Below are 19,848 nucleotides of genomic sequence, written 5' to 3'. Positions count from 1 at the left end.
ATTAATCATACCTGATAATTTATTAATGATACCATAGCAATAAGGAATTAGATATGAAGCATGCATACGAAACGAAACAAAAGAGCTTTTTTTTTAGCATTCTGTATAGGCTGAAATTTTGGAGCTAAGTTTTATATGAATCTACAGGTCATGAGCAGATTGTTTACAGCAGTTTACCATGTATATATATATATATATGGATAAGATCAGTTTATGACTTTTCTATTATATTTCTGAGTTAAATACTGATGGGCAGAGGAAGGGAAGAAGGAAAGGGAAAGGAGGGGGAAACGTATATTTATATTTACTGTCAATCATTTGTGCTAACTATGAAACAGAGGGGTAAAATGAAGATTCACTTTTATTGCAGTGACTTTAAACTTTACCATGGACTGTTAACCTTCAAAAAAAAGGGAGAAAACAAGCTTCTCCAATAGTTGCCTCATTCTAACATGGTTTCAGAGTAACAGCTGTGTTAGTCTGTATTCGCAAAAAGAAAAGGAGTACTTGTGGCACTCAAATAAATTGGTTAGTACCACAAGTACTCCTTTTCTTTTATTCTAACATGGATTAGCAATATACACTGATTTACCTACATGCTGTTCAAGGTATATTTTTCCAGGGAGGTCTTTTTCTGAAGCAATGAGGATCATCCTGTTTCCCAACTACTTTTCACCCTTCCCCTTGAAGCAATGTCTTTCTGGGCAGGACAAGGAAGAAAGGACAAGATTCTCTTCAGAACCTCAGTTTTGCTTCTTAATGAACTGGAAACAGTCCCTGTTAAAGTCTCCATAGCTGAATATATTGCCTCTGCAGAAAGTCTCAAGCATGGTAAACAAACTTATGTCTTGTGCATGGAACTGCTAAGAAGTAGCACAAGGTTATCAGGTTGCCCGCTGTCCAAACTTTAAGCTTTAGACATGGGGAGCCAAATTCACCAATGAAGTAAGTAAGTAAGTAAGCTGCAGCCACATATGCCAAAGTCTTTTTTCTAGTGAAACAGATGAACAAAAAAACTAACACTTACCTGTAATGTCAAGTAAAACATGAACATCTCATCAGCCTCCGGAAGATCATCATCACAGACCGATATATAAACAGTTCTGTTTGTTTCTGTATCAGGTATGTACGTTGCTGCATAGGTGTCAAAAAAGTCACCAGTGTTTTCTCCGTAAATCTACAAGAAATACACATATGCATTTAACCTACTCCACACTTTCTATAATTTTCTTCTGACTTTGCTTTACGTATTATAGATGATGTTTTCTATATATTACTCCTCCCTCAATCTTCACTACCGTCAGTCCAAGTGTTTCTGGACAGATGGCACAGGACAACAACAACATAGTAAGCAACTTCCTATACCCATCCCGAGAAACTAAGTATGTCACTTATTCACAGCTAGTCATGATCCCATCAGGGAGCCTTAATCCATTCCAGTATGTGACTATCTTGCACATAGTGCACCACAGTGTCATATTTTAATTAGGAACACTATTTTTAAAATACTATTTACAAGAACATGCACACTACACATTATTAGTATAACAAATACTAGTATAGATGCAACAGCCGAGTGCTCTGTACTGTGACATGATGGTCATGGGTCCAGAAGGAACCTCTGCTTCTCTCTTTCTCCAAGGTAATGAAGATTATATGCAACACAGAGAATTCTGGCAGATGAAACAGACCATACTCTCTGGCACCCTCTACTAGAGTAACATCAATGCATTCTAAATCGGGACTGCCTGTTGGTCATTCCATTTGTGTAGAATAATAATATATTTTCAGTTATGGGAATTATTATACATTATTCATTTCAACACTTGCTAGCTATGAATAAATAAAGATTTTAACATAAACTACTTTAAACCCACATTTCTTAAATTATTATGTTCTTGCTAAACTGCGATCAGTCAACACTGAGCAACACACTCTGCCCAATCCTGTTCCCACTGAAGTCAATGGCAAAAATCTCCCATTGACTCACTTGAAAGCAGGATTGTCATTTGACAAATTACAAACCTATTGCTTTGAACCATCAAAGCTATTCAGGCTAGGTGTGCAGGTGAACTGAAGCACTGAGCTGGGAAAGCCAACTGAACCAGTGTGGCTGCAATGCCTCAAGTTACCATCCAAACTAGTACTGAAAGTTTGAACGGAAAAAGGCAGATGGAGCTGTTTGTAAGGGTTGAACGGGAACAGTGAAATTAGATTAGTGCTGAGAATGCTTGTGAGAAAGTTCAAGCATTTTGGTATGTGTACACGAAGACCAACATTATAAATTTGGTTGCCTAAAGTTAGGAACCTAACTATGGATTTAGGTGCCTAACTTTAGGCAACCAAGTTCAATTAGAAAATTTTGGAAAGAATATTGCCTGACGCACTATTGAAAAGACAAAAAATCTCTAGTGTGGACAGACCACACACATCTTCCTACAAGAGTTGTTCAAAATTTTCACTTTTCTGAAATTGCAGCATATTTTGCTTATTTTAATCGGCTGTTTTTCAGCCAGTTTATAAAATGGTTGCACTTTTTCAAAATTTAAAAAGAGTCTGAATTTTTTAATGTTCACTTCTTACATTTATTGCACTATTCTGTTGCTTCTTAATATATATTAAAGCGTAGCCACAAAGATGCATGTCTGCATATCATACAATCCATACACATGCTAAATTAAGCCTATTACCACTATAGACACTTACAGTGTTTATTAACTTTCTTCAACTTTTTATTTAAAATGCAATAAAGTCAAGCAATCAACTAGTACACTGTCAATATATAGGGCTATGTTTTATTTTCTAATCTCTTAGTTTTCTGTTTTTTCAAAACTGTTTTCCACTTGTTCTAGCCAAAGGATATATACCAAGGTATTGATGCAGTAATGATATGAAAAATGTTTATTCAGTTTAACTGGAATCATAGGGTTTTCAGTCAACTTTTCCTTCTGTATTTTGTCATCGATGCAGGACCAAACCCAAAGCAGAAACTTCTGGGTGCCAAATTCCAGTCTCTCTCCCCAAAAGTGCAATGCTCTTCCTCAGAACAACCACAATAGCCATATAGTACTTCTATAAAACTAACAATAGCTATATTAAAGTATAAGCTTTATTAAAACAATGTGAAAATATTTGTAATAGCATCCTGGCCCCTTTCAATATAAAAACTAAAGAACTCTGCCATTTTATATGTTTTACAAGAGCACCAGTTTTCAAAGACATTCATGCCTTCTCTAGATTTTATACCCAGTGCACTGTCCTCTGGAACATCAATTTCTAACCTTTTTAACTCAAATAATATGCATCGTCCATTGTTTGAGCTCAGAAGAGTACAATGTTTGGTGACCGTATACAAATATGGCACATTTCTCTGGATCTACACAAAATAAAAAGTAGCAGACTCAATGCACACATCTTCCCTCATATGGGGAATTCTACCACCCTCACTCATGTTGAGTAGAAACTTACTCTGCAAATTCTCATATTGATTTCAATATGACTATATAAAAAAGTATGGTACTTCTCAATGTGAGTAAGGGAAGCAGAATCAGGCTGATTAACAATAGCTAAGAAATAAAGAAAATAATGTAAACACAATCTAATCTCTCAGATCATTGTGTCCTGACTTCTACATAGCAGGTGCCTCCCAGGATCGATCTTCCTATTTCCCTTCAGAATGGGCAAATCTCTTCTCTATCTTTCCTTAATTGGCCTTTTTTTGAAGTAATAAAGCCACATGCCTAATTAATGAAGTCACTAAAGAGGTACAGCTGTTCTCCCTCAGCCCAGAAAAACTGGAGAAGGAAAAATTCTTTTCTCCCACACTCCGGGAGTGGACTTTCAAGTACCATCTAGAATCCAAATCATACTGCCCTATAAACTCACGGAGCTCCCCCAGGAATAGTAGTTGGCTTTCTGAGTAGCTATCAGTAGCCTGAAAACATTTCTACTGGCACAGCCAATGGAAATTTCCTCACTTGTAGCATTTGGGTATTTCTGACTCAAAACAGTCCCCACAGGGATCCTCAAGGGTACCTAGCTATACATCCCACTGCAATGACCCAGTTAAGAAAAGAAAGAAAGAAAGAAAGAAAGAAAGAAAGAAAGAAAGAAAGAAAGAAAGAAAGAAAGAAAGAAAGAAAGAAAACATACCAGCAGCAGTCAATGTTTCATACAGATATCCAAATTTCATTTAAAAAGAGGGGAACAGGCAGTTTCTTACCGATACAATTGCTGTGATGTTAGCTGGGTCTCCTGTTCTTTCAATAACAAGACGTATAACTGTTGTACTAGTTTCATGAACTACAAATTCTGTTTGCCCAGTAAACTTTACTTCTGTTTCTCCAGATGTGAAGCTGATGAATAATGCTAAAAGAAGGTTAACTAATAAACAAGCAGAGGGCATACCTATAAAAAAAAAAAAGTTTAAGAATAAAAGAAGTTGATGTATTTAGTATATAGGAAACAATTTCTATGAATCACTGACTGACTTACAGCCAACACTTCATATTCTACTCATTTCTTTTTTTAATTAAACTTGCTTTATTTTATTGTAATTTGATGTATAATTGGATATTTTCTCGTTTCACGGAGAAATATGATACAAACCCTAAGGACCATATTTTCAGTAAGATTCACATAATTATCAAATGCAGGGTTTTGTATTCACATCTGATCCACTCACCTCGTGCCTGATGCTGACAAAATTACTCGTATCCTTTGGGCCCAATCCTGCAATCTCTATTCAATCTTCCAAATATCAGTTTTCCCTGAGTAAGGACTGCAAAGAGCAAGCCCAAAACATGCACAGGCCATAATTCTGAGCAAACTGGATGCCATATTTCAGCGGTGCAGGGCTGGGCCTATATTTTGTAGGTACAAATAACACTCCCTGCTAAAAACTGACTCCAAGTGTTTAAAATATATTCTACTTCCTATTGTATATTTTTGAATTCGCCGTCAGGATCTCTGATACTCTAAACTATTTAGTGTGTATATATTTGACCTATATTTTTATTACTGTTTCTCTCAGCCTCTCTCCCAGATTCCTTTCAGATTTTTTTTTTATTACACCCAGTTATGGCATCATGTTTTAATGAGACTGTGAACTCTTCAGGGTTGGGACTCTCCCTTAGTATGTGGGTGTATCCTTTTCTCTTAGGATAGAGCAATCTAAGACTCAGCTGGATTTGAGTTCCCTTACTCAGGGCCAAGTCCAATGGCAAGTTGAGCATCCCTCAAGTACCAGTGAATTCAATGGGAGTTGAGAGTGCCCAGCATTTTCCAGAGGTACAACGCATGTTGCAGGATTGGTCCCCAATGGAGACAATTTTTTTTTAGATAGAGTTCCTTCAGCTGACGAGAACAGTATTATAATTTTATTTTTAGATCTCTCTCCACAACATACCAACGATTTTCTTGTGAAATGGCAATTCACACATGTTCTAAGAAATGAATGTGCTGACAAGAATGGTTATTGACACAGAGAGCGCATTTTGAATGTTTGTGAAAAGTGAGTATCAAATTTTAAATCAGGATGTATTCAAAGAATGCCTGTGGTTCTAAAAACTATGCTCATCCAGTAAGGTAAAAGAAATCTGTGATTGCCCTAATCTTGCAATGAACTTTGCACAGGCAGATCTCTGAAAAAATGAAGCTTCACACAGACCCAGGGCTCTGCCCAAGCAGAACTTATTGCAGGATCAATGTGATCAGTGTCCAGTCAAAATGGGATGAATATTGCACTGTGTATTCACAATGAACTGAAAACAAGCTACAGGCCAAGAATAATTCACAGAAATCATGTATTGAATAATTTTGAACAATAAATAAACTCAAGAAAATTACAACCTTGTCACATAAAATTTACAAACAGGAAAAAAAAGACAAGATTGTTTGTTTAAATTATTAGTAATAAGTTATTCACTCAGCTCTATTGAACACCATCTTGGGAACAGCTGGGTAATGAAAACACACAGACAGATATTATCCGGAAGACAAAATCAGGGACGGAGCAGCCATCATCCCGATGAAACAAATGATCCATTTTACAACCCATTTGAAATGTGTTTAATTATTTCTGATAAGAATGTCACCCAATAAAATATTTTTTGCTTGAGGAATTTCACCCCACCACAAACTGAATCTTTATTACCATGGGTACAATCCCACAAGCCTTTCATTTGCAGAACTCCCATGGATTTTAAATGAGAGTTCTGCATGTAAAAGGCTTTCAGGATCAGCCCCCCGAGTTTCAATATTATCTACATTACGGACTGGCCAGCAACCCCAACTCCTCCACCCCACTCCTCCTCAACCTCTTTCAAGTATGTACACCCCCATGTCTGCATGAAGGGAGCAGTGAATGAATTGCCCTCAAGCTCAAGGTCTGCAATTGTTACAACCCTTGCATGGGGCATGCAACAAGAAGGGAGGTTCTTCATACACTCCTTTCCCCATGCACACCTATGCAAGGGTCTGTCACAATCTGCCTTTATGAGGTAACTTTCCAAGCACAGGAAAATGGTGTCAAGGAAGAAGAGCCACTTTAAAGAGATATGATGACACTCATTGAACAAACAACTCACACTTACAGGATCCAGAGTTACAGCAATATGATTTCAACTAAATTAAAACTTAAAAAGTTTTGGAAGGGATATAAAAACAAACTTCTAAACAATGGGAATTAGGATAAAACTTCCCTTATGGGCAGGTTACCCCATAACTGCTTAGTATAGGGTTTCTTGCATCTTTGCCTGAAGCATCAGGTATTGAACACAGTCAGGGACAGAATGCTGGACTAGATAGACAACTGGTCAGATGAAGTAAGGCAATTCCTATATTACTGTGACTCTGTAGGAAGATGACCCACATTAGTCACCTACTGATACCTATCAATTTAACTATGAGATGGTCTGACACAAAAAAAACAAAAACAAAATCATTGAGGACAAAAAGGACAGAGCAAAAAAATAAAGATTATGAATGAAAACCCAATCCTGCCATTTCTATTAGAGTAGAAGACTCTAGGCACCTCACAGGACAACAAGAAAGCTGACTACGACTAACCTAAAAGTGATGTGTATTGGTCTCTACCCTAAATTGCTCTCCAGAGTATAAATGTTATCTTGAGTGCCTATATTACAGCTTGAATGTGAATAGTCAGTGTAACCTTTGTAAACTTTGAGACAATTACATAGTCTGCAAATGCAGGCATCTTCTATATGCAACTGAAGAGTCTGTTGACCTTTTCGCTTCAGCTGTTACCTTGTCGTAGACTTAGCAAGTAGCTTCCCATGGTGTGTGCTGCAAGTAAATAATACTGAAAATATGATCCTTAGGGGGCAAGGTTATAAAGTTTAGAATTACTTGAATTCTATTACCTCTACTAGGGGACTTTCTAAAACTATAGGATTACTCCTGTGGAACAAGAGAGGTTTCATAATCATGCCATCAATTATTCAGTAGGTGAGAATTCTTCCTCATTAAATTATTTGAACTATGATTTATTGTGTGCAACCTGCCAGAAATGACCTTTATCTCTGTGCATATTAAACCAACTTTAAAATATTACAGCTAGTAAAAGTAATGTAAATCAAAACTTGAACAGTTCAGCTCATGGGACTCAAAATATTATGCAAGGAGCCAGTATAGCTCATGATACTTTACCTTATAAAATGCTGGTCATGATTTATATACTGACTCCTCTGATCCTGCAAAGATTTACACATGTGCTGAACTATACACACAGTGAGTGGGTCCCATACTAATCATATTGCATCAAGTGTCTTTGCAGGATTGGGCCTAAATTATTTTTTTCTGTGACAAGAATTATACATCTTTTTTACCTATTGTACCATATTAATATTGGTAATTTTATCTTTGACTTTTCATATTTATATTGAAACTACTGTAGTTTTTCCACAGTAAAAATACTAAACTTTTAATAGATAATACATTCCATCCTGCAATGCTGCTAAATTACTAATATTTATTGGGTCCAATTCTGCCACCTTGCATCCTTTAATAGGAGTATTGCTTTTTAGAGGACTGAGTGAGAAGGAATTTGAAGACAAGATTCAAATCACATAAAAATATAACATACATTGCCACAACTGCTACTGAGTGTGGGGGGAAGGGAGAATATAACAAATCTTTAAGAAAAGGGGTCTAAACAGCCTTTGTGACTCTGTAGCCTAGGAAGTCAAATAGAACCTCAATGGGCCAACAGCTGTGAAGGTCAATTTGGGCTTGATAGAGCCATAGCAAATAGAGATTTACAGTGTCAATAGTAGCTTCAAATGATGTTACACATTGTAATCCTGGATACTAAAAATGAATGGGCTTATTCTAAGGGTTTATATAACCAAGAATATTTAAAAATAGGTCTCAAAAGAAAATAACAGACTTTTAAAGACAGTGAAGGATCCTGTAAATCCCAAAATTACACCCTTGTTAGACATTCAATGTAAAAATCAAAGGACTTTTTAAAAAGTAATGCTACTTAGCAGGTAACACACAGTTTCTTAGATAAATATAGCATTTTCTGGAGCACATTTATGTTTCTACAGAAAGAGAAAACTCCCAGTGTAGGATAGGAAAGATTACTTACTGATCCTATAAAATATTTTCTAAAACGTCATAAATCACAAATAAGTCATAGACCATATCACCCCTGTTCTGCTCCCTCTGACAATTCATGTTTACTGTCACCAAATAGCATGTTACAAAAAAAGCATTAATGCAGTCTGGGTATGCATTTCATTAAATTGAAAGAATGTCACACACTGGTTTTAAACTACCACACTTCACAATGTCAGTGCTGCCTTAGGAGATGCCATAGTTGAATAGCGGTTTGATGACATGGTTTTCACTTCAAAGACGTGCAAGCCAGATGCCCCAAAAGCATACAAGCTTTTCTGATACTTTGTACTGTTATTTTCTCTGTGGCTCCTTTTACTCACATATTATTCATAACCTTTCAGAAGAAAATATTGCCCATTCTTGCACCTACGTTTCTAAGATCACATCAAATTATTCTAAGATTGGACTTCAGTTACGCTGCGTTTTGCTTCTGGGCCCTGATACCGCAAAGACTTACAACATTCTTAGCTCTACACATTGTGAGCTATTCCACTGAAGTCAATGGTGCAGATCAAGGGGTGAGGGTAGTGAAGATTGCCTTATGCTCAAACTTTACAATGCTGAATTTCTCCCAATCACCAAATCAACAACATAAATTTAGTTTTTTTCAATTTAACTTTAGAAGGTCTTTTCCACAGATTTTTATACTCTGACTTTTACATTTGATAATCAAAAGCTTTTAAAATGGAAGGCACCACTCACTTTCTCTGGGGTGGGGACTCTGGAGGATGGTGGCACACACTCAGTCTGTGAGAAAGGATCAACATGGAATGGGAAACAGCAATGAAGGGATCTGAACTTGAAAAGGCAGTAGCCAGGTCATAAACCGACATTAAAGGAGAAGGACAGTGCAGGATAGCCAACTAGGAAGAGAGAAGAGAGGAGAGAAGAGATCATGAATGGGGGAAGCAAAAGGAGATAAGCATCTGGAGCCAAGACTAGCTGTCAGACCTAGCATGGCTGATGGTGAGGGGAAGATGGTAGGGGATATAGGTAGATGTTTTAGAGTGGATCGATCTCTTCAGATCTGTGACTATTTTGTATTGCTTACTTTCACATTGTACTCAGGATTACTAAAGTGTATAGGTATAGCACATCAAGGTTATAGCATTTATCACATTCCTTCCTATCTGTCCCCATTACCACAACTCAACTACTATACACCCAGCCAAGCAGAACCTCAAAAGAATGGCTTGTGTGCTACTCTGCAGTGTGAGCAGCATGATGGCCATCTCGGGCTGCCAGACAGTACCCTATCCTCAACTGGGTTTGTTCCACTGTGCACCCTGCAGGATCTTTTCCTGAATCAGTGTGGAGTCAGAACTGCTCTTTCATCCTTAAAGGCAGTTTCTCCAGAGCACGGCTGAAGCACACTAGGTTGGAACTGTGCAGGAAGGCTTACAATGTCACCACCTTTGCTGAACTTGTTGTTGAGATAAAACAAGAACTCCTGGTTTCCAGCACTGAACTTTACAAACATTATGAAGCATAATATTATAAAATCATATGAATTGTAATAATATCAGTTCATTAAGATTCAGAGTTTCCTATAAAAAAAAGGAGTACTTGTGGCACCTTAGAGACTAACAAATTTATTTGAGCATAAGCTTTCGTGAGCTACAGCTCACTTCATCGGATACATTCATAGAGTTTCCTATGTTGCCAGTAATATAACAGGAAAGGAGTTTCTGTATTTAAGGCTTATCAGAATGTTTCTCTTTTGACCTCACAGCTTCACTAGCTCAGCTGTCAATATTAAGGACCAAATTTTCAAAGGAGGACACAATGTGTGTGCCAGCAAAACCTGGCATTTGAATAGGGTGTATTGTCCCAGCCCCTTTCCCCCGTGAGCCTGGGGGGGTGGAGGGTGGAGAAATAAATCCCTTACTTTGATGGAAGAGGGCTGACCAGACAGTGCTTCCATGTCACTACTTCAGAATGACATCCCAATACCTCGAGAGAAGCCTGATGCCTCTACCTGCTGCAAAACAGAGGAAGCAGGAGAGTTATAAAAGACCAAGCAGCCAGGTTGGTTGCTTCTCTCTTTGCTCCCCTCTTCCCCATTCTGGACTCCTCTGATGGATGTAACATTTTGTGGGAGACTGTCAGTATCCCATTTTTTCATGCATATTATTTGGGGGCCCTGCCCCCTAGCTTCTGTCTCAGAAGGCTGTTTATATCCTAGCTTCTGCCGACCCTCCTTCCCTCTTTGCTGCAGGGAGCATCGCTCACAGGTGCCTGTTCTCCCCTTTTTAATGCAAAATATTGGGAAACACTTGACCTGGCCCCACGTATACACACACATTGCCAGCTGCAGGGAGCTCTCAACTGGCTTCGACTGTCCCAAAACTCCCAACTCAGTGGCTTCATGCTGCCCACCAAGTACTGCTGCCATGATGGAGCACTAGCAGGCTCCCGTCTCAGTTTTCAGGAGGGCTTATTTGCATTTGAAGGAGATTATTTTTAATTACACAAATATTAGGCAATTACTCTCCTGAACAACAGCTTTTTACCATAACTGCAGGCCTCTTTAAAACTTTACGAAAACTCACTAACTTGACATGTAGCACGGAGAATGGAGCTACAGCTAGTTTAATGTACCTGAAAGTATTTCTATATGAAAAACCTCTTTCTCTCAATTAAGTCCCTTAAAGAGGACACTCATCCTTCATTGTATAAATATTGTCCCGAGGAAAGGAGTTTGAGCAACCTTTCATCACATTCATATCTACTGGCCAGGAAGCTAACCCTCTTAGCCAGCTAACTAAATCTACTGTACTAGCCAGGAACCCATACTAAAGATGGTGAGGTCTCCCAGCTGAATCTAGAGGTAGAACTCTGATGGAAAGGCCAAAGCATCCCAGCCTCTTCCTTGAAGCTAATGGGAGAGAGGTGAATGCCATCTTCTCCTCCCTCTGTTCCTTGTTCAAAGTGAGGGAAGTGGGACCATTGCAATTCATATTCTGCTTTTGTACTTTCTGGTGGCTTTTTTCTTTATCCTCTCAAAAGGGGATGGATGTTCCTTTCATGTGCTGTTAGTATTCCTTAAGCTTATAAGGATCTCAGGAGAAATGAGCTTTGTCTTATAAGTCAGGTAGAGCTCAGGGGTCTGCAAGGTTCAACTTATCTGCTCTGCCTACTTTCTTAAGGCAGAGCACAGAATGAAGTGCCAAATTATCAGACACTGCTAAACTCACTTATTGAGCTCTTTGCCTTGCCAATGGCAAGCACGCAAAAAAATTGTTCATACAGAGCATAGGTCTTTAATTACAAACATTTGTGGATACCTTATAACCTGTTCTGAATAGACTTCCTAATCGTAACCTTACTGGGCATCCCACAGAACCATATAATAATTATGATTAGGATTAAGGGCCAGATTCTGATCTCAGTTATTCAAAGTTAAATCCAGAGTGATTCCAATGGAACTTACCCAACTGGAGTTATTCCATATTTATACCAGAGATCAGAATCTGATCCTGTGTGATAAACAATCAAGCTTCGGCTGAAATCTGCTAAAACAACATTCTTTTATCAAGAAATAACATGGGTTTGATTCTGATTCATTTATAGTAAGCTTACACCAGTACAACTCCAATGATTTCAACTGATCTACTCCTGATCTACACTGAAGCAAGTGAGATCAGAATCTGTCCATGTGTAGCTATATCCAAAACCCAGTAATACCATATATTGTAACAGATAAATATGCTATAGTACTGCAACAATTGGCAATATAGCTTGTAGTATTTTTGTCATGTACATACCTATCACTGAAGCGAAAGGCAAGTCCCATAGAAGGATCCCATTCCAGCAAACCCTCATTCTCATGCAAATAATCCTGTTTCACACAAGTAGTCACACTGAAGTCAGTGGACATCTCACATTTGTAAAAATTACTCACTCAAAGGTTTGCAATGCCAGGGCAACCCAGACATGGCACAACATAGGTGGCATTCTTCCTCTCAAAAGAAGTGGGGTGGATGTGCTTTTCACTTAACTGAGACTATGTTTACACTGCAATTAACAACCAGTGGCTGGCCCATGCCAACTGACTTGGGCCTGCAGGGCTCAGGAGAAGGGGCTGTTTAACCACGGTGTAGACATTAGGGTGACCAGACAGCAAATGTGAAAAATCGGGACAGGGGGTGGGGGGATAATAGGAGCCTATATAAGAAAAAGACCCAAAAATAGGGACTGTCCCTATAAAATCAGGACATCTGGTCAGACTAGTAGACATTTGGGCTTGGGCTGGAGCCCAGGCTCTAAGACCCTGTGAGGTGGGAGAGTCTCAGAGCTTGGGCTGCAGCCCAAGCGCTAATGTCTACACCACAGTTAAACAGCCCCTTAGTCCAAGCCCTGCGAGCTTGAGTCAGCTGGCATGGGTCAGCCGTGGATGTCTAACTACAGTGTAGACATTCCCTTAGAGGCCTCCTATCTCCCACAAAACATGCAATCCCCACCCCTCACACTTAGCCAGTTTCTATTCTGTTGTATCTCTCTCACATGGCTTCTTACACAATTGACCAAACAGCTGCATAACGTCTTGGTCATTACAGATGCTGACCCACAGCTACCATGAATTATAGAAGGAATTGCAAGTGCTCAGCACATCCCAGAATCAGGCCCTTAAATACTGGTGCCAGAAACTAAGCTGGTGTAAACTGATATAGTTCCACTGGATTCAATGGAGCTATGCCATTTTACACAAACTGAAGCTCTGGCCCTTGGACTTCGGAATAATTTCCATTTGTACCTTGAATTTGGAGGTATCTGTCACCCCCTTAAAATTTAAATTTGAATATGAGGACAAAATTTATATCTCTAATTACTGTTTGCCTGGCTGAGCCATACATTGCATGCATATCATATTACTGGATACTTTAGTGCATATTCATAATTTATCTCTCATGCCGGAAAGCTTGAAAAATAAAAATAAACAACCTTGACTATTGCTTCTTACATAATAAGTTTATAGAAAAAAAGATTTGCCAGGTGAACAGACGTGAATTATAGCCTCGTGACATGGATTAAAGGGTATTATTTCAAGTGAACTGACAAAAGAATTATAGCTATGTATTGTGGTTCCTTACAAAGGAATAAGCATGTATGAGCTACACAGCAAATTAATGTGTTACCCTAATCACAAAAATAAATCACTCATAACAAAAAAATATATTCTTAAATATTAACACTTGTATTGAATATTTATACTAAATTACAGAAATATATCAATATGTGCATCAATTATTTGATTAAATATATTTCATTTGTTATTACAGGGAAGCAAAGAAGAGGATTTTTTCTATAGATCTGTCTTTAACAAAGGCCCCAAAACAATACCTCTCCATAGAAGAAAAAAATACAAGGCCTCCTCTCCAATCTATACTATGAATTAATCATTTACATCTCTGCAATCTGTTTTTAAATCATACAAATGATAAAGTTCTGTGTACTGAAGGGAGCTCTGAAAGCAAAAGCTGTCTGGATTCAAAGACTCCTCACATTATCTTTGTTGAGTGGTTTGGGGTTTTTTAAAACTTTTCTAAAGCTTTTAACCTGTGCCACAATTTAATAATGACTATTTAATAATTATAATATTCCCTTATTAGCTGGGTATTTAATTTTCCTTGCCCGATAGCACCCTGTAGCTGAAGACAAGGAAATCTCTTTGTTGAGTAGTTATTTAAGACCAGCAACAATAACTAGGCTGGAAAGAAAGGTACTTTGAGAGGATTACATGGGGCTAGTTCTCAACAGCACCAAGCCGAGAGCAGCAAATTACAAACCCAAGTACTTCATTGCATGTAACCAAATTGGCTGGTTGAAATGCTAATTGCTTTTCAGCAAAGCTAAAGACAGACAGAGGACCTTGTGCTTCAGAGAATGACACACATTTTTTACCCCACTTCTGCACCACTGTCTCGCTGAGAATTATTCAAAATCTATTCATAAAGGTAGTTCTTTCCCTAACCTTTAAAAATGTGGGAAATTTCTACCGCTCGCCTCTGACCAGTACCTCAGATCTGTTGGTGTGCCAAACCCATAACAGATGGCTGAATTAAGAGCATGTTAAATCCCTAATAAAGTAAAGCTTGAAACAGTTCAAAGCCCCAAATATATAGGATGAGGCCTGGAGAAGTGACGGGGGAAAGAAATAGCTTCTTTTGCTAGCAAATAAAGAATGCAAACCCTGATTTACATAACTGTACTTTAACTTGGAAAAATACAACTGACACAATATCAAAATATCTTAACATATAAAGAGATAATACTATGGCATTTTAGAGGGAATTTTCTTGTCAACATATTGAAAAATCCACTATCACAAAATTCAAAATGTGTATAGACCGTGCATTTCATTGTATTTCATTTTGCCAGATAAATTCAAGTATTCAATCAGCTTCTTGCCTGTTTAAATCAACACTTGTTATTTATAACAAATTGCAACATTTGGTGAGTTATAAAACAATTTTAATAGTTTTCAAGAAAATATTAATAAGTCAAGCAATGAGTCAGCATTTAGGGTTGTGGGTTTGTTTTGTTTTTTTTTAAGATTTGAAACACTGTAGCATCTCTAGTTTTCAGCCTCTTGCTATAGCCATTTAACAATTCCTACTGATCCCATGAGCCGAATCCTGCAAAATCTCATTCATGCACAAAGTCTTTACTCAATTTCAATAGAACTACTTGCTTGAGTCAGGACTTCTTGTGTGAGTAAGACTTTACAGGAAGAGGCTCATTCATTAGTCAACTGTAGTTTTCAAAGTGAAAAGGTAACAATGTCCCACCTGGATTAGGTTGTATAACATACCAGTTATTCACCATGTCAATCTCTTTCCCTCAAAAAACTAACATACTTCTCTTGATAAAATGTGAACTTTCTCTGAATTGCTGGAACTCCACTGAATATCTGAAATTCACAGCATCAGATCTATAAACATGAATTTGACAATGAGGGTGTTAAGCATAGCAAGCAATGCTTAACTGTGCTTTTTTGGATGGGAGAAGTATTCTGTCCAACAGTGGTTATAATCTAAGGCTCTGATCCCGCAAAGACTTAAGTACATGTGTAACTTTATGCAAGTGAATAGTACCACTGCAGTCAATAGGAATACTCATGTGTGTAACATGATGCATGAGCTTAAGTTTATGCAGGTTCAGGGCCTAGTACAATGTGTATGAAGAGTTTTCACGTAATAATTCATACTTGCTCCCTCCTAATTATATTTAGGATGTAATATTCTTTATATTTCTTAAAGGAAAATTTATACAGTGACAGAAATACTAAGAACACATTGTAAAAGGGCACTCAGTAAGAGCAAATAAGAGAGAGAAGTGTTATCCAGCAATAAAATGAAGTTAAATTATCTTAAACATTCTATTTTATATAATAGCAAGAATCCAATGGAGAGCACACAGTTTGTTAATACCTATAAAACCATGTTAGGCTAAGAGATCTTCACAAGTACTCAAGACAAGTTTAGTAGGTCCATCTCTATTGAACTTTTTCAACAGACATTTCAAAAGACATTTTCAATTACAGCTTTCATTTTAAAATGTTAAGTATTTTATTAAAATTATATTCACGTTAGGTATCAAATATTTCAAAATACAATACATAAGCAATAATAATTCAGTATTAATCTCTTCTTTACCCACGTTCTAATTTCTGACAATAGTGGGAGTACCACTCCAAAAGGTGATTTTTTGCATTATCAATACATTTTCTCGAAATTACCATAATTGGTTACAGCTTATGGCCCAAATCCTATAGAAATATACATATGTCAGTAACTTTACTAATATTAGTAATTCCATTAATATCTATGAACCAGATTCTGCAGCACTTCTGTACTTGATTAACTTTACTCATGCAAGTTGCTCCATTGTAGTAACTTGTGCTACTCACATAAGTAAAGGACAGCACATGTGTAAGTGTTTGCAAGATCAAGCCCTCTGTAACTACTTGTGTGAGTAAAGTTACTCAAGTGTGTAAGCATTTACAGGATTGAGTCCTATATCTGAGAGGGGTTTTTAATGGAAACCTATGAGCCTCTCAAGCAAATAAACTAGACCCTCACTATTTTAAATAAAATGATGCTATGCGTGTCATATAGCTTTAAACCTTTCCTATATTTGGCTCAGACTTCTAATTTTTAAAAAAGCACAAAATGTTAATAATAAAAGGACACTTTTTAGGCCTGATTCTGAAACCTTTATTCCACTAAAGCTCCCCACCATTTCAATGGGTGTTTTATCTGCATTAGGATTTCAGGATCAAGTTCATATATTTGCTGGCAGTTCTTCAATATCCAAAATATATTATTTTTGAGCCCTCATTATTTTGCTAGCCCAAAGAAAAAGTCCAGCCCTAATCCCAGAAAGCTAATGGCAGTTTTCCCATTGATTTCAGTATGAACAGGATCCAACTCCCAAACCAAGGTGATAAGCCTGCACTTTTGATACCAGTATGCTCACTCAGATGTAAACTAACTATGATGTCATTGATTTCTTGACTTTGTGTTTAAATAGCATTAAGATTAAGAAACAAATGTCTTAATTTTCCTGGCTTTTGACTAATACTTCGTCCTGAAGTCATGACATGGTTTAAAAAATACTTGTATGGAATGTTAGTTTTATCTTTAAATTTCCTGATAGCTGGACATTTTCAGTTGCATCCTTAATATTATTTAAACCCTTCTAATCCCCCTCTCCCCAAATGGCCCTCAGTGTGCATGTAAATACTGAGTACATTTTTGTGGGATAGGTTATTTTAGTTTAAAAGATGGGTAATCTAGTTTCTGAATGTATGTATCTTTGGTTATTACACTGTACTAATGCATAAGTTTTCTTCTAAATGCCTATCATTTAACTGATAGAATAGTTCCAAGTAGATATGTATTTATAACATGTGCACAATGTATATTAGAAGCACAAAGCACACTTTTGGATGCTGTCCAAATAGTGTATCACAATAATAATTTGCATGCCACACCAAATCTATCTATATTGTAAATCTACTAGAGACACATTTAAAAAACCCTAGTGAAGATCTGGCATGTAGTTCCTATTAAATTTGAACTACAGTTTATCTGGTTTAGCCAGAGTGGGTTCTACAATAATTCATACAAAATGAATACATCAAAAAGCTGTAGAAGGGTAACCTTTTTAAACACCCAAGCTATTCCATTTTCATTTATTTTGTTATTATTTGCAAATTAATTCTATCATGGGATGCTCGTTGGCCAAGTTTTATTCCCCCCCCCCCACACACACACACACACCCGCTTTGTTTTGCTGAGCTGTACACAGTGCAAACAAATATGGGAGAAGTTCCCCCAGTCTGTTTTGATTTTATTCTCACTCCTTTGAAAATAGTCAAACTGATGTTTTGTTGCGTAGTTTTCAGGGTATTAAATACCAAATCGCTCCCGGGCTTGGGACCTATCAGGCTGAGTTTCTTCTGCCTGTTGTGATCTCCCGGGAACACGGGTCTCCCTTGGAAGCGCAGCTGTCTGCTGCTCTAGCCCAGTGAAGAGAAAGAGGAGCCGCTCGCCAGGACACTTAGACACCTCAGCAGACTCTATTCCCCAGCAGCCATGCAGGGCGAGCTCCAAGCCCAGCTCTGTCCACAGCCAGAAAGCCTCTCCCTGCGGCAACAAGTGCTGCTGGCACAACTCTAGAGCTAGCAGGGGGAGCTTTGCCGCTGAGGAAGGATGCTCCAAATGCAAGGCCCGCTCTCCCCCTGGGAAGAGACGGGCAACAAACCTACCTAGACCTGGGGACATGGGCATCCGCGTCCTGTGGACTCCGCCAGCCGCCCGCGCACTCGCTGCCGCTCGCACATTATGCATGCTCCCGGCTCCTACTCCTCCCTCCTCTCCGCGCTGCGTCCGGCACTCCCCGCCCTCCCGCTGCCTCCCCACCCCCTGGGAGAAGGGGGTGGGTGGGAGGACGGAGCCTTGTCCCCGCCAATAGTCCCTGCCCTATTCCAGCTTCAGCAGAACCAGCCCCTTCAGCGCCCGGCGTAGCTGCCCACAGGGATGCAAGGAAGTGGGCCAGGCCATTGTTCCACATAGATAAACAGGAACTCGGTTGTTTTCCCTGGAGGCGGCAAGGGCAACGCGGGGTCTACCTGTGTCCAGCCACGTTTGGGCTCCAAGCCCTCAACTTGTACCATCAATGAGTACAGGGGCTGCTCGTGCACCCACATAAATAAATCTGCACCTTGATGCTTCCTGGTGCAGCAGCGTCCCACAAACCTGGATCCTGCTAGGTCCCACACTTTTTGGCTGCATCACACATAGGCCACTGCCTAAACAGAGAACAAGCATAGCCATCTCTACGTCACCAAGCGCTTCCTGACCAAAAACATGCCTGACACAGGAGTGGGGCAGAAATAAAGGATCTTGCCGAAGTCCCAAACTGTGCACTCCAAATAGTGTAGCATTTCCTACTTCACTAGAAAAAAATCTGGACTCTAATGCATTTCAGACGAATTAGCACTAGGAAAAAAACATTTGGTACCTACCTCCTGATAGATCCTAAAAAAATTAACCCCACTAACTCCAATTTTACTGTCTAATTAAAGAAAAAACTTATTTTTTCCTATTTCACTAAAAAGTCCAAGCCGCCTGTTGCAAACTGGGACAGAGTACCACAAAAACATGTATCCAACATATGAATCCTGCTGCGTCCAAGCTAGTTTCCCCCCCTCCCCCCATCGGAAAACTTCTACCAACTAGACAGAGAATTGCAGCTGCTCTAATACCAGCGCAAAAATCCAGACCCACAATGCATCCTTTCTCTACTGCACAGCAAAAACACATAGCCATCACCTGGGAGCTGCTGGATTCTGCCATTTTTTGGCCTGAAGTCCTGAGATTGCTTCAGCAAAATAAACGTATTACCACTCCTCACAGACTAGAAAAATCTAGATTCTGACACATTCTGGTGTAAAAGCAGTGCAAAAACACATATCTGATGTAAGTTTTGCCAGATACAGCAATCTTTTAATTCGTAAACTGCTAAATTGATAGCGACGTTCTCCTAGTCCACTATATAACTCTGGTCTATATACATAGGTAGGGCCTACCCAATTCACAGTCCATTTGGTCAATTTCACGGTCATAGGATTTTAAAACTAGTAAATTTCATGATTTCAACTATTTAAATCTGAAATTTCACAGTGTCATAATTGTA

General features: G+C 38.5%; 1 protein-coding gene across 3 annotated transcripts in view; it reads right to left on the bottom strand.

Moving 5' to 3' along the window:
- Positions 1 to 18,690, bottom strand: part of ADGRV1 (adhesion G protein-coupled receptor V1) — a 412,710-nt gene extending 394,020 nt beyond the window's left edge. For 2 of the 3 annotated variants that reach the window (XM_073344461.1, XM_073344462.1), the window contains exons 1-3: positions 18,419 to 18,690; positions 4,223 to 4,407; positions 1,028 to 1,177 (exon numbers count right to left, since the gene is read on the bottom strand). In XM_073344461.1, coding sequence (XP_073200562.1) covers positions 1,028 to 1,177; positions 4,223 to 4,407; positions 18,419 to 18,500 — 417 coding nt within the window. In that variant the 5' untranslated portion in view covers positions 18,501 to 18,690. The remainder of the gene's footprint in view (positions 1 to 1,027; positions 1,178 to 4,222; positions 4,408 to 18,418) is intronic. The other variant, XM_073344463.1, reaches the window with a different exon arrangement.
- Between the last annotated feature and the right edge of the window lie 1,158 nt (positions 18,691 to 19,848).

The sequence above is a fragment of the Lepidochelys kempii genome, chromosome 5, assembly GCF_965140265.1.
Source record: "Lepidochelys kempii isolate rLepKem1 chromosome 5, rLepKem1.hap2, whole genome shotgun sequence".
Taxonomy (NCBI): Eukaryota; Metazoa; Chordata; order Testudines; family Cheloniidae; genus Lepidochelys; species Lepidochelys kempii.
Note: the sequence above shows the minus strand (reverse complement) of the source record. Positions and strands in the feature narration are given on the sequence as shown.